Source organism: Corvus moneduloides, chromosome 6 (assembly GCF_009650955.1).
Source record: "Corvus moneduloides isolate bCorMon1 chromosome 6, bCorMon1.pri, whole genome shotgun sequence".
NCBI lineage: Eukaryota > Metazoa > Chordata > Aves > Passeriformes > Corvidae > Corvus > Corvus moneduloides.
The window spans coordinates 58,287,680-58,302,431 of NC_045481.1; the positions used below are offsets into that span (position 1 = coordinate 58,287,680).

Below are 14,752 nucleotides of genomic sequence, written 5' to 3' on the forward strand. Positions count from 1 at the left end.
GGGACAAAAACCGGAGAGAACATTTTCTACTGAAATTCACAGCAGGATACGGCCACCACACAGTCCAGAGGACTAATGTCCCGGTACACTGGCGGGTAGTCAGGCAGCTGCCGGCCTCCGCAGGGACTCGCTGCTGGCCTGCACTGTCCGTACTGCTGTGCACACGCAGGCTGAGCAGTGCAGCGGCTCGCACGCCACTCACGGGCTGCGACACCTCGACTGCCCCCACTGTCACGACTAGGCCGCCGCACCACCTCGCGCCGCGCCTTTCCGCCAGCGCCGCGTCACTTCCGCCGGCCCAGGCAGGACGAGATGGCGGCGCTGGGCGAGCCGGTGCGGTTGGAGCGAGGTGAGCGCGCTCGCGGCCCGGACGGGCGCTCCTTCCGCTCTGCTGCGGGCGGGCGGGCGGGTGGGTGGCGGCGGTGGAGCCCCTGGCCCGGCCCGCCCCCGTCGCGCAGCCGCATGCTGTCCCGACTCCCTGGCCGTCCACCCCCGTTCCCCGGCCCGGTCTGAGGCCGCGGGGCGGCAGCGGTAGCCGTGCCGCTCTCCCGGCTTGGCGCAGGAGCTGAGCCGCTCCTCTCCGTCGTGCGCAGCCGCAGCTGATTTGAACAGCTGACCTGATTTGAACAAGTTTCCGTCGCTTCTGGCTCTTCAAGCATGTCGGTGGGACCGAACTCTTCGGCTTTGCTTTATACAGCCCCCGGAGGCTATTTTCGCGTTTCAGTTTGCCGCTGAGTTTACATGGGTGCACTCGCTTAAGGCCTTCTGTAGCTGTGTCTGCTCTGCCTTCACTGCTGTCAGCGCTTCTGCCAGCTCTTACTTAACCTGCCAACTCTTGGTGTCTGTTTCTCTCATGGGAAAACTTCATCTTGAACACAGTAGAATTCTTCGAATTCTAAATTCAGTCTGCTCAGCTGTGTATTAAGAATAATAATTTACTTGTTTTAATAGATGATAGCTGACACATGCAGGAGTCCCTCTACACTTGTTCATGATTGTCCTCTATTACCCTCTCATGTTGGTTTTCACACCATTTTTCCAGTATGCAGGCTTAATTTGTATTGTTAATACATGCAGTGTATGACTGAAATCAAGAGCAAAATAGATAAAATATACAACATAGTCGGGTATTTTCCTGTAGTATATTTGTGACATTTATCCCCAGTTTTTAAGAAACAATTAAAAATTTCCTTCAATGTGATTATTTGACACTGTGTAAGGTCCACGTGTGCTTTTATAAACAATATAGATGATTGGTTTATTGGTATGTATTTAGAACAGTAGGGAAAATGAAATTTACATAGGAAATGATTATTGATAATTAGAAATCATGTTTTTGAAAAGGAAAACAACTAGGTGAAGCATAGGTGATTGAATGATCTGACTTTTCCCACTACCATTCCCACTAGGACCACCATGGTGCTAGATGTATTTCTGTAGGTGTATAACACTGTACATACCGACTTTATTTTTCTGGTACTATTGTGTTACCTCCTGAAGAACTCAGTTTTTCTTTCTTTGCTAGCCTTGCTTCCCATTCTACAAGTGAACCACTTGTAATGTGTGAGTTGGCCTGTAAATAGTGAGTTATGTAAGGTCTTTGCTTTACACTCCGCAGGTCATCTACTCCCTCTACTCCAAAGCTTGTTAATTAGGGCAGCTGCTGCAGCAGTGGATTAGTTGCGCTTGGAAGGTCTGCTGACTTAAAACTCAGGTCCTATCCTTCTTCACCTCATTACCCTACCACTATGCTCTGTCCATGAAAACAAACAAATCTGCAGAGATACTTAGGGATCAATGAAACAAAGGAGTTATTTGGTCTTCAGGCATATTGGTCTTTTTAAGAAAAGAAGAAAAAGAGAGCACCTTATAATGGGCCTACAAAAGCAAGAGCCTTATTTACAGAAATAAGAAACTATTAATTGTGTGGGGTTGACTGCACATAACCTGATGATGAGTCATAATCAGCTTGAAACTGAATGTTACTAATGTTGTTGGCATATAGCATAAGAAAAGAGAGAATAGTGTAGAAAATGAGCTGATTTAAAATCGTTACCTTATGCGTACCACCAGGGCAATTGAAAATTCTTGTTTTCTCTTCCAAGCTGCATTGCAAACACCACCACCCAAATTCACCAGAGGGCAGGAATGAAACAACTGTTAACATTTCACTTATTCTTACAGTTTAGTGGTGACATGTGATAACTCTCCATACATCTTAGGAATCTAGAATACTTGAACATAAGCAGTGGAGGTGGTTAATTGGGAGTATCTATGAGGATGCTGTGTTTTTTCTCTTTCTGTGTTTTGCTCACGCATGCTTGGACTGGTAGCATCTTGCTGGCTTTTTCTCCCCACATTCTTTTAGTTTAAATTTTAAGTTTCTCTTTTTCAGGATTTCAATCTAGTATCCATGATCACAAAAAATTATTTGTGAAGAACAGGCAATTGGTATAAAAAGGAAGAAAAGGTGAAAAGAAAAGCAATTTTTCCATTACATATGGATTCCTTTTTACAGTTAGTTTTATGGTTTCAGTTTTTTTAATTGTCCACCTCTGGAGTTACGTCTACATCGATCCTTGTTGAAATCTGTAGGTACAAAAATGCTGTTAGTGAGGATCTTCTTGTTATTTTTCTAAGTCCGTGAGAGACTTTTCTCTCTCACAGAAGAGGTAGCAGGGAATGTAAACAACCAAGCCACCTGCAACCTTGGAAAGTCTTGTTTATGGTATAGTAGAAAATATTTTGATAATGGATGTTTTAGGATTTTGGCCAATCACCCCCAAGGGGTGGCTGGTCCTTTGTCCAATTAGACTATGAAGAAAAAAGTCTATAAAAGGTTTGTAAAATAATTAAATAAATCAATCCTGCTGCACAATTCCTGCCTGCTGGATCTTCTCCTCCTCCCTATAGCTGCGGGACACGGTGATATACCGTAGGAACCAGGCCTGCGGTAATAGAAATCCATCATTGGAATACTTCTATAGTATTCATTTTGGTCTCTGGTGCTGAACAATTGACTAAGATATAGTGTTTATATTGTGAGGAAGACATCTTTCAGCTGATCATATTCCAACTAATAATTCAGGAGGAAGCAAATTAGATCAACACAGCAGTCAACAAGCTTTTCTTGAAAAATGAAAGAAGGTGTGTTTTGCCAGTTATTCCCAGCAAAACTCTTTTTCCTAAAGCAATATTGCTGGGATAGATTGAATATCCAGCTTTTGACTTGTGGTGCCTAATGCAGTTCAGTAGAGGAAAGTTCTGCTCAATTGCACTTCCACACTGGTATAATGTGATCCTCTCAATAATATACAATGAAATAACTGCCGGGAACAAAGTGCCCTGCTGATGGGATCTGTTGTCTGTATCTACCTGAGTAGGAAGTGTGGTGTGATAAAAGATTTATTGAGTTCTGAGGATCTAACTTCCATGCTGTGTCTGACTGCTCTGGGTTTGTACTTTCTAGCAATAGTTTGGTCCTTTGATCTAAAAGCCCTTTTTTTATTCAAGTGTGTCCTTTGCTTTAGTTTAGTCTAAAATGAATCCAGTTCAGTGTATCCTCATAACTTTTTGAAAAGCTAATTCTGTGTTCTTAGTCTGTAGTTAATAAAAGACACAGCTGGTTTCCAAACAAACCAATTTTACCTTAGGGTGAAAAGTGCTATGTCATTAAATGATTTGTCTGTTAAGAGATACAGGTAGGAAGCATATCTAATTTAATGACAAAACATGAAGGTCAAAAAAAGATAAATTATCCCATAGAGTTCTGGAGTCTTCATTTCTACAGCTACTCCTTGTATCAGTAGGTTGCTGTCACCATTTAAAATTGCTTGCAGTATCCTAGTCAAACTGATAACAAGTTTGTACACCTTACATCTTAACATAGTTCATGGATCATAGGCTCAAGAATGGCTGCGAGGAACTGTAGTCTTTATGTGCATGTAATAATCATTTGTCTGCAAACATTGCAAGTATTTAAATGATAGCGGTGTTGTAATTCATATACTTGCTAGACATTTCTCAGTATTATGTGGAGTGTTGCAGGATTGGAAGTGCTGTGATTGCCATTTGATCATACTACTTCAAGCTGATCAGTGGGCTACTTCATGAATTAAGATAATTTGTACTGCTGTTGCTGAACGCAAGGGTTACTAGGAATGTTGGTGATTTTTCATCATCTAGAATGTCTTTAATTTCACCTACTGTTTTGGATTTTAAATGAAATACAGAGTATGTATTTGGAAATAAAAAGCTTTAAAAGCATGGTTTTTTATTTTGTAATTATACAGATAGCAAATATGTATGCATGTGTAAAATGTGTTCTCTGTAGAACCTGAGATTATTAGTAGATAATTTAGATTTTGATATTGCTTTGCTTTAGATAACTGATGCTTGTAAATCTTGGAAATGCTTGCCAGAAAACACCAAGTTCTTATGGCACACAGAATCGTTAACTATCTTCAGAAATCATTTGAGCCTTATGGCTGTAGTGCTTGAGTGTTTTTCCATTAAGGATTTGTTTCCAGTCCATGGATGAAGGGTCTGTGTGGTTAAGGTATACCTTGTTTAATCAATTGCACAACCTGGTCTTGATCTAGTAGTTTGTAAGATGTGTCTGATAATTCACGTGAGTGGACAGAACATCGCCGTGGGCTGTCTTGCTGGTGCACTTCACTGTAATTTCAGAACATGCACACCCCACTGCCTTTTCATCCTGTTTTATAAGTGCTCTCTTTTTACACTCATATTTTAGAAGAAGTTTGTGGCTAATGCACGTCCTCTGTGCTGATGTGATACCATTGAGTAGATGTGCGTTCACATGAAAAACGAGTACCTAGAGGTTAATTAGAGAAAAAAGGAAGTAATGCATTTGGGACATAGCAGTGTCCCAGACCTCATCCTGTTCTAAAATAATCTGTTCATTATTTTATATAGTAGATTAATCACTGCTTTTTTATCTTTGTGATAATGAAAGTAATCCTTCCTATCTGCTTTTCTGAGAGACTGTTCTAGTTCTGTTCAAGAACTCATGTGTTTCAAAATAATCACTAATGTAACAGTTTGGAAATACAAGTGAGGGATGTGAATATATTCTACTCGTCTGGCGCTGCCAAAAGAATGTCACATTGCATTTGATGCCGGTCTTGAGTCATACTGGTCTGGAATCAAATCCTTCGTGGAGTTCAGTTTCACAAAGCAGCATTTATGAGAAAATGGACGATGTGAACTCTTAGGAACAAATTTCAAGGTTTGAAGTTCAGGATTCTAGACTATGGAGATATTGTCTCTCAGCTGAGAATATCAAAAGGAGTTCTGTTGGTTTTATAAGCACTTGAGGAGGGAAAAAAATAGGCCAGATAGTTCTCAGCTGTCTTCTATGGGAAGTATTGAGTATACCTGATTGAACTAATTTTTGAACATAGAAGGAATGTTAGACAGCATATTTGATAATATTATAGCAGGTGTTAACAAAATGCCATCCAAAGAGTAGATGAATTATGAAGTATACACTACCAATATTTTAATACACATACCAATATTTTGGTCCTTTGCAGAAAAATCAGATTGTCTTTGCAATATGCATATGGCAGTGATAGCTCCAGATATGTTACAGGGTTGGGTTGCTATGGTTGATTTATAACAGGCTGGAAGTACAGTGTTTTATTGTAGCATTTTGTAAATACATAGTTTATGGGTAACAAAACTTAAAGCATAGTTTTAAAGTGTGTGCAAGTGCACGCACACAGACTGCTCCATCCTTAATTTAAAAAAAAAAAACAACTCCCAAACATACCTTGAGGTTCCTCAGGCATTCCTCATTACTAGTGCTTTTTTTTTTTTTTTTTTTTTGTAGACATCTGCAGAGCAATTGAATTGCTGGAAAAATTACAGAGAAGTGGAGAAGTGCCACCACAAAAGCTACAGGCATTGCAAAGGGTCCTTCAAAGTGAATTCTGTAATGCTGTAAGAGAGGTAAGTTAACTTGATGTAAGCAGTTACCTTCAGTTAAAGACCAGTATGATTTACTTTTTTCTTTTTGTGCTCAGTGCAGTAAGCTGATTTTGAACTTCGTAAAGCCGTATTAAATTGACAGAGCTTAATAGAACAAACCTTATTTTTAAGTAATTCCAGAAGAAAATAATTTGAGACAGCATAGGTGTATAAAATAATGGCTTAGTAGCTGATCACTTCTTAAAGGTTATTTGGAGAGCCTGTCCTTACTGGCAGCTAACAGGATGTTACCCAGTTGGTATGTAAGAATAGACCAAGTACCAATTGCCTGTGTTATTTTTAAGCCAAATCCATGCCATCTTTACGTAGAGCCTTGCACCACCTCATCTTCATTCCAGGTATTCTTTTGGAGACTTTCAGGTGATTGGATATGCCTTTCTATTGCTGTTGCTGATGTTAATACTGATGATAACAGCTGGAATGATTAAAAAAAAATCTGTTTGTAGACACAGGTGTAATCTTAATGTTTTCATCCTATTGAGGACAGTGTACTTACTGCTTAGCAAGTACAAATGGTTGGCAGGGAGATGAGAAGATGTGTGTTTGCCTTCAGTGCAAGTACCTCCTTAGCATTAGTATTCTTATTGTCTCTGTGTTTTCGATCCTATTTTCTTCTTAAGATATTCAATTAGTTGCTAAAGTTGAAGGAAAATTTGGGAGTTTGCGGGAAGGGATGGGTTGTCAGCGGAGCCTTGAAGAGCTGTGCTTAAGTGTTTTTGCATGCATCTGTATTGAAGAGTTCCAGCTTGAATCAAGCAAGAGAAAATAGTCATCATGCCTCGAGACAGCTGTGCGAGCCTAGCCATAAGCATTTCCAAAGTCATGGTGAGGTCTGAATACTGTGGAAGGAGGGAAGATTTAGGTTGAGACTGAGCAATAAAAATGCTGAGAGATTTTTTTCTTCATAGAATGTTAGATTGCCTGTTCTTGTAGTGAATCAGGGAGTAACATTAGAGGTGTGTACTTTAATTTACACATTTTTGAGTTGCACCTGATATTTTGTTATATTACCTAAGCAGAAAAATATCTGTTTTACTCATACTGAAACTGTTTTGCCTCTAAAGGTGTATGAACACGTATATGAAACTGTGGATATCAGCAGTAGTCCAGAAGTTAGAGCTAATGCAACAGCAAAGGTAAAAGCCAAACTATAACTTCCATAAAGTACAGTAGTTCATTACTTCAGGAGCAGAAGATTACATCAAATTCAGAAAGATATTATCTATATGTCTGATAAAATGGATAAGATTAACAGGTTATTAAAAGATATAACAAGACTTGTTGTTTTTAAATTTCTTCCCTTTTAATTTTATTCTTGGAGTTCTGAATTTTTCATGCCAGTGTTGGTATGTAGGGAATTAACCTCATTTGTCTTAACATTTAAGTACTTTGAGATAAAATACGTTTTCAGCCTGCTCACTGTGTCTAGCTAAAGGGACTGTATTTAATTTCTTAAAAATGAGAAAATCTTGTTTCTCACAGGCCACGGTAGCTGCATTTGCTGCTAGTGAAGGTCATTCTCATCCCAGAGTGGTTGAACTACCCAAAACTGAAGAAGGTCTTGGATTCAACATTATGGGAGGCAAAGAACAAAATTCTCCAATTTATATCTCTCGAATTATCCCTGGAGGTATAGCTGACAGACATGGAGGCCTGAAACGTGGAGACCAGCTGCTTTCTGTAAATGGAGTGGTAGGAACTGGTTTTCTCTTCTCTTTATGTAGCAGTAACTACTTGTTTCCACTTGAGGGGGCACAGAGAATACGCATGGCACAAGCTTCTTGTTGTCTTCTAATCTTGGCAAAATACTTCCTTTTTGTCCTCACAAAACCAATTTGCCCAGGTTTCTGTAGAGTTGTCTGCATTGTGAGTTTTAGGACTATGCTTTGATTATCTGTCTCAAAAAGGAACTGTACTATCTATGTCAGTATTCCAGATTCTGATGGGTTGTATAAATGTAGTCAAAGAATTTTGTGAAATACAAACTGCCTTCCTTTTTCATCATTCAAAGTTTCATGATGCAGATTTTTACTAAATGAGTTTTCTGCACCATCTAAGGTAAGTAGTAAATGTTGCTTTTGGCTGACCAGATTCTCATTTTTCCCAGTACAAATGCTACTGCATGATGAAAGCTGTAATGAGATGGAACTACAAGGCGGTGTTACCTTGTATGGTATTTTTTACCTTCCAGTTAACTATACTGAGCTTCAGAAGCGGGCTTTTTACTGTATTTTAGGAAGTATATGTCTAAAGTGCTGATGTGGATTTTTTTTTTAGTATCCTCTTCTGAAGAATTAACAATACAAAAAGTAAAACAAAGGGAGGCTGGAAAGAGGAGGTTATGGGCAGGCTCTGACTTGAGACAGCTTTCAGTCAAATGCATGTAAATATCTCCCAAACACTTGCTTTTATTTCCAGAGAGGCTCTATGCAGGCTTAAAAATGATATTCTCATCATTACACCTGTAAACAAAATTTTATTTTAAGACTGAGGGTCAAACTAGATTCTGGGGGCTTTTGACATGTGAAAGGAATAGTGACTGGGTGCAGATACTGGGTATCTGTACTCTAGGAGTTCCTGGCTAGCACAAATCTCTGACATACTTGGCTCCTGACTATTACCTGGGAGTCCAGCTGTCCTTTTCAAGAGGCATAAGAGAAATCATAGCTGTAGTGATGCAACTGTCCTTGCCTTAGCCTTCTGTTATTAGGAAGCATTGAAGGACTGGTGCAAAACTGTCTTCAGATGAGTCCTTCCTCACCTGCAGACTCTCTTAAAGACAGCAATACCACCACTCCACCCAAAACTGAACCTGATCATCAGGCAGTTGGTACAGCTAACAATGACTCTGTGTGCATGCACATGTATAAATATATATAATTGTTGTAAGAATACAGTGAGTGCATAAATTGCTGTTAAGAGCACTAATATAGTCTCAGAAAAATCATTGATATCTGATATTTACAGATGGAATGCTATCATCATAATACATGACAGGCACTTTCTTGTGATTGTAGTTTATACTTTAGTAATAATAAAAAATGCCACTGCCAAGACTGCAGGGAATATGACTGAAAAACAAGTTTATTTTTTTCAGGTGGGAGATCTTGAGTGTACTCCAGAATTTTAGGTGTTTTGATACAATTAAACAGAACTCTACAAACCTTTTATTACCAGTTTTAAACAGAACAGCCTACACATCCACTTGAATAACAAAAATTGAAACATTCAAATGTATGTGTTGTCTAAGTCTGATAGAAGAGAAATAACTTGGGTTTTTTTTAACTGTTGTTTTTCTTTCTGTGAGTAACTATAGTAACGGGGAAACCCTCCAATCAACAGGTACATCACCTGCCTTCTAGCTTCTAATAGCACCAGCGGGAGGTAGGCTTGGAGTAGTCCCGTCATTGTGTTTAATAAGTTTGAGAGAAATAAGTTTTGCTGATAAAATATATGCTGTCCCAGAATATATATTTGGATACAGTTTTTGAGAACCATTGCTTAAAAATTGTAATTAGATGGATCTAATATAATTCTAAGAAATTCCGAGAGTTGTTTTGGGAAAGCATTTTTATTCTGGTCTTCCTGAGTTGGCTATTCTTAATCAATTTAGTGGAAATGAACTTGAATGTCTTGTGTTTACTGAGAGACATGTGGAGCACTAAGATAAGCAACACACTACATTAGTTGCTCCATTGCAAGTACCCAGTATGCGCTGTTTTGCCTTGTGATGCAGGGTAACATCAAGAAGGCAGCTATCTTGCAGTTGTCTGTGGCAACTTACTAACCAAATTGAGGGTGATTGCTAAATTTAAAATGCATGCAAAAGAAGAAAACCAATATTAAATTTTAAGTAAGTATTCTCTTGAGGTTTTTTATTTTTAAGTGTAATTTCATAATTGACTAAGGTTATTATTGCACAATTTAATTGTTCAGCATAAACCTAAACAAGATTTTTGCACTATTTTTATAAAGTGATTTTTGCGCTTCTTTTGCTAATGCTAATTAGCATTTTTATCATCACATCACTTGGTTTGCTGAAACATAAGTCCTGAAATTGTGTGCCATTGTCTTTACGCAGTCTTGAAAATAGAGTACATATAAATAAATGCATAAATATATTTGTTTATATAGAATTGTATAAAAAAAAGAAAAAACTCTTTTCAGTGTGTCTTTACTAATACTAAGTGGTTTATCCTTTACAGAGTGTTGAAGGTGAACACCATGAAAAAGCAGTAGAACTGCTGAAGGCAGCTCAAGGAAAGGTTAAATTAGTTGTGCGATACACACCAAAAGTCCTTGAAGAAATGGAGTCGAGATTTGAAAAAATGAGATCGGCAAAACGAAGGCAGCAAAATTAACACTGTATGCAATAACTTAAAGAGAAAATATATATTCCTTTTACATTTTATAGTTTCTTTGTGACTCAGTTGATCAATGCCTGTCATAAGACCCTGTCCTTTTCATAGAATCATGGAACAATTGAGGTTGGAGTGACTATATCTAGTCCATCCCCCATTGCCCAGCTCAGAGGAGGGCCTGCTAGAGCAGGTTGCTCAGGAGTGTGACAAGCTAGGTTTTTAAACATCTCTAAAGATGGAGACTCCAGAAGATCTCTGGGTAGTCTGTTCTAGTGTTTTGCTCTCCCTTACACTATGGAGATCCATTCCTATGTTTAAGTAGAGCTTCTGGTATTTCCACTTGCGCCCATTGCCTCTTGTCCAGTCACAAGATCTACTGGAAAGAGTTAGGCTCTTCCTTTACTCCTCCCTTTCAAGCATTTACACAGATTGGTAAGATCACCTGAGCCTTCTCTTCTCCAGGCGAGAGAGACAATCCCAGTTCTCTCAACTTCTCCTTGTCTGTAAGATGCTCCAATCACTTAATCACCTTTGTGGCCCTTAACTGGATTCATTCTCATATGCCCATTTCTGTATTGGACTGGGGAGCCCAAAACTGCACCCAGTACTTGAGTTGCAGCTCACGAGGAGTGAGCAGAGTGAAAGAATCCCTCCCTTGCTGGCAGTGCTTTTTGCAGTGCTCTTTGCAGTGCTCTTTCCAGTGTAGACCAGGAGACTGTTGGGCTTCTTTGCTGCGAGGGCATGTGGTGGCTCATGGCTTGCTATTGTTCTCTGCAAGGCTGCTTTGCAGCTGGTCAGTCCCCCAGTCTGTACTGGTGGAGGCAGTTATTCCCCCCAGTGTAGGACTTTGCACTTTTCTTTGCTGAACTTTATGGGACTCTTGTTTGCCCATTTCTCCAGCCTGCTGAGGTCCCTTTGAATGGCTCACTGAGTGTGATCTGTCCCATCCTTTGGGTTGTTAATGAAAACGTGCGAGCGTATGGACCACAGTACAGGTCCTGGGCTGCACTGGTAGCAAGTGGCATCCAGCAGGATGTTTTGCCACTGATCACAACAATCCTCAGCAGTTCAGCCAGTTTCGGGATGTTTTCAGTCTCCTTGTGTTTCACAGTTTAGGAGGAATGTGTAGGTTTAGAATGGCCTAAAATGCCCTGGAAAAGCATATATGGTGGTATTTCTATTGATTTTTTTAGTAAGTTTTGTGTCAGACTTTTAAGCAAGAAAGTGAATTTACAGATTTTTCAAAGGCATTTAATAAGACATAATTGTACAATCAGCATCCTTTTTTTTCCTGTTTTCTTTTGACATTACTTAGCATAGAATCTGTGGGGGGTTTTGCTGACTGATTTTTGAAAAAAAAAAGATTCTTATGTAGCAGTATTTTGGCACTTTTCTTAAGAATATATTCTATGTCAACTACAAAACCTAATCACAATCTACTATGTAGCTGATAATGATACCAGATTTTGTAATGTTTTTGGTGAGTATGTTGTTTTTACACTTCTGCTAAATTATAATTCAGTACTCTGGAAATTGTATTACCTCTCCTGTAAATAATTTACAGTTGGTGTTCTCATGTAATGATGTTGTAATAGCCAACATTTACAAATTTGCAACAATCATTCCTGTAATTTACATTATTTTAAACTAATTTTAAAGCAGTTAAAGGGCAAAACATGATTGCTGTATGCAGTTGTGGATTGACTCTCTAGATGTATTTTTCTATTGAGAAACAGAAGATATATAAATGCAGTGCAAAAGAATTCCAGATGTTACCCTGACTTTCTGTTGTTAAAAAGAAATTAATCTTAATTGTCATACTATTCTTGTCTTTTTAGTATCTTTTATTGTAGTCTTATTTACATATTGAATGTATTGGTTCTGGAATTGTTAGTACCGAAATTACTGATTGTTATTGTTATAAGAGTAAAATGTTCTGAGTCTTATATGCCAGGTTACTGTGACATGTGAACTTGTCTGGGGTTTTATTACAGACTGCTTCTGACTTGGGGGATTCTTATTTGTACTATGGAAGTACTACATCACCATTGCTAAATAAGGACATCTCCATCTATAAACAATTAATGTCTTATCTCATGTATGCTTGATGGTGGCATGGGTTTTGTGTACCGTTTTGAAAATTTCTGGACAGAGGTCCACTTTTTGGAATCTACCAGGTTTGATGCTGTACTTGTGTAGTTTGGGTTTGGGTCGGGTTTTTTTAAACTTCACCTTTTGAAGAATTAGCTTCATTGTCTACTGGATGTCAGTTCACTTGTATGGCAGCTATGAGTACATGCTAATTGACTGTTAGTAATTTGATTTTTAGAGGCTTAAACTGAAAAGTGCTGTTATTGCTATGTGGCTAATCCCTAGTCTTATTTCACATGAAGCGATATGTGAAAGAAAGGAAAGGGTTAGTAATCTAAAAATGACACCTTGAAGCTTGTGCTTTGTCAGTTGACCTATTTAAAAAGAAAAATATGTGATTGCTATGGGCAAGTGAGAAATGTGATTGCTTTCTGCATGTTTGTAAGCATGGTAAGCCTGCAAAGAGAAATTTGGAAGATACTGGTAATTTGAAAATGCAGTATAAGTATTTATCAGTTAGATGACACTGAGCACTGAATTGCATGGTTGGTTTTATGTCATAGGCCTCTTTCAAAAGGCCTCGTGTTACTGATACAACCATGTTGTTGAACTGTATATTTTTGTGGAACAGCTAATGTTTAAAGTATTGAGACCAAAATCACAAGTTAGACCAATTGTGGATGTGTTTTAATTTAATTGTTAATTAGTAGAGATATGTTTTAGAGCCATATATATATATATATATATATATATATATATTACAGAAAGGTATGGATACAAGATAGGAATGATCATTTTACAAATCGTATCCCTTGTATTACTGAACAAGAGGTGTGTTTTGTTACTCTGATGAAATATTTACTTTAGTGCAGCAAGAGCTGCTAAATGCCGTAGCATTTTCATTGTGAATTGTAGCATTTGGTTATGGTTTGTCAACTACTACAAAATGTGGAGGGGTGTATCTGGGCATATAAATAGTACACGTAGAATTTGATAAAATGTTTTTAAATTGCAGTAAAAAAAAATCAATAATAAAACTAATTGATAATCATCTTTGATACTATGAGAACCCTTTCATAATAAGGACAGGGTTGATTAAAATACTCCAAGAAACTTGATCTCTGTTACTACTGAGCAGTGCCTGTACTGTGTTAATATGCAGTCCATACACACTTGTCATACTTGGGTATACAAACAGATTAAGAAGAGGTATGATTTCTGCAAGTAACTTCTGCACCTGCTGCTGCTGTGAGGGATCTTTGGGTTTTATCAACAGAAAAATAAAAGTTCAGTCTCACATGCACTGTGTTTGTGTGTTTTTCTTCTGACTTTCCATTTTGAGTACAGGTTTCAGACTGCTTTAATTGGCTGTTTATAGTCTCGAGGGTGTAACGTAAACACCCGCATGTGTGTGGGCATCCGAAGAGAGAAACTTTAAATCTGTGATTAGTTTGTCTCCTGGTTGCTTTTGAATCTTCCATTTTCTACCCAGTGTTTTGTGATTTGCTGGAGAAAAACAGAGTGCTATAAGGTATCTATAATAGTTTGAACTTCCTGCATTTTTTGGAAGAAAGCTACATAAACTCAATGCATATTATTCTGAGTCAAATATTATCTTTTAGTTGTTTGAATCAAGTATCTTAAGTAATGAGATACTGAATTTCTGTAAGTCCTTCAAATGATAACTTGTAAGGTTGTTAATAAAATGTTTCTGGAGTTATGAATTGAGATTAACATAGGAGAAAATGCTTCAGTTTTAAATGTAAAATCAGTTGGGGTTTTGTTGATTTTTTTTTTAAATTTAAGTAGGCTGGATTGTGAATCGAAAATACATGCAGAAATATTATGTGAATATTTGATGTAGATGATTGATAACACTTGAACTGGAAATAAAAACACATTTTCAGTTTTATTTAAAAAACAAATAGTTTCCATGACCTGTCTTATGACATTGAAGTAAGTCAAAAAGCAAAGTTGGAATTGAATTGATACAAGGAAGGGGTGAGACATGGTTGGTAGGTAAACATTGGAATTACAGGGAAATTGGGAGTACAAAGCAGTTTGAGTTTCTGTGATTCTTTGTCTTCTAAAATCCTGATTTCAGGGCAAAGTCTAGGTTGCAGTGTTCACTTTTACAGAGAAATTGTCCCTAGTCTGGAGAGTTTAAGATGGCACACTCAACAAAAGACATCTGAGATTCAGAAGTGAGCCTCAGGATAAAATTGATTGCTAGTTCTAATAATAAAAACAAACAAACAAACAATAAAACTGCCCTTTAAAATTAA

The 14,752-nt window shown here is 38.0% G+C and overlaps 1 protein-coding gene across 2 annotated transcripts; it reads left to right on the plus strand.

Annotated features, from left to right (window-relative positions):
* The first annotated feature begins 256 nt into the window (after positions 1-256).
* On the plus strand, positions 257-13,768 carry LIN7C (lin-7 homolog C, crumbs cell polarity complex component). Of its 2 annotated transcripts, XR_004240710.1 has the most exons (6): positions 257-349; positions 5,858-5,976; positions 7,080-7,151; positions 7,498-7,707; positions 9,752-9,868; positions 10,221-10,294. XR_004240710.1 is itself a non-coding variant. In XM_032111597.1 (5 exons), the coding sequence occupies exons 1-5, from the start codon at positions 313-315 to the stop codon at positions 10,374-10,376; spliced, it is 594 nt and encodes a 197-aa protein (XP_031967488.1). In that variant the 5' UTR covers positions 258-312; the 3' UTR covers positions 10,377-13,768. The 2 variants fall into 2 exon arrangements, 1 of the variants encoding a protein (XP_031967488.1); XM_032111597.1 differs by lacking the exon at positions 9,752-9,868 and having other exon boundaries at positions 258-349; positions 10,221-13,768.
* The last annotated feature ends 984 nt before the right edge of the window (positions 13,769-14,752 follow it).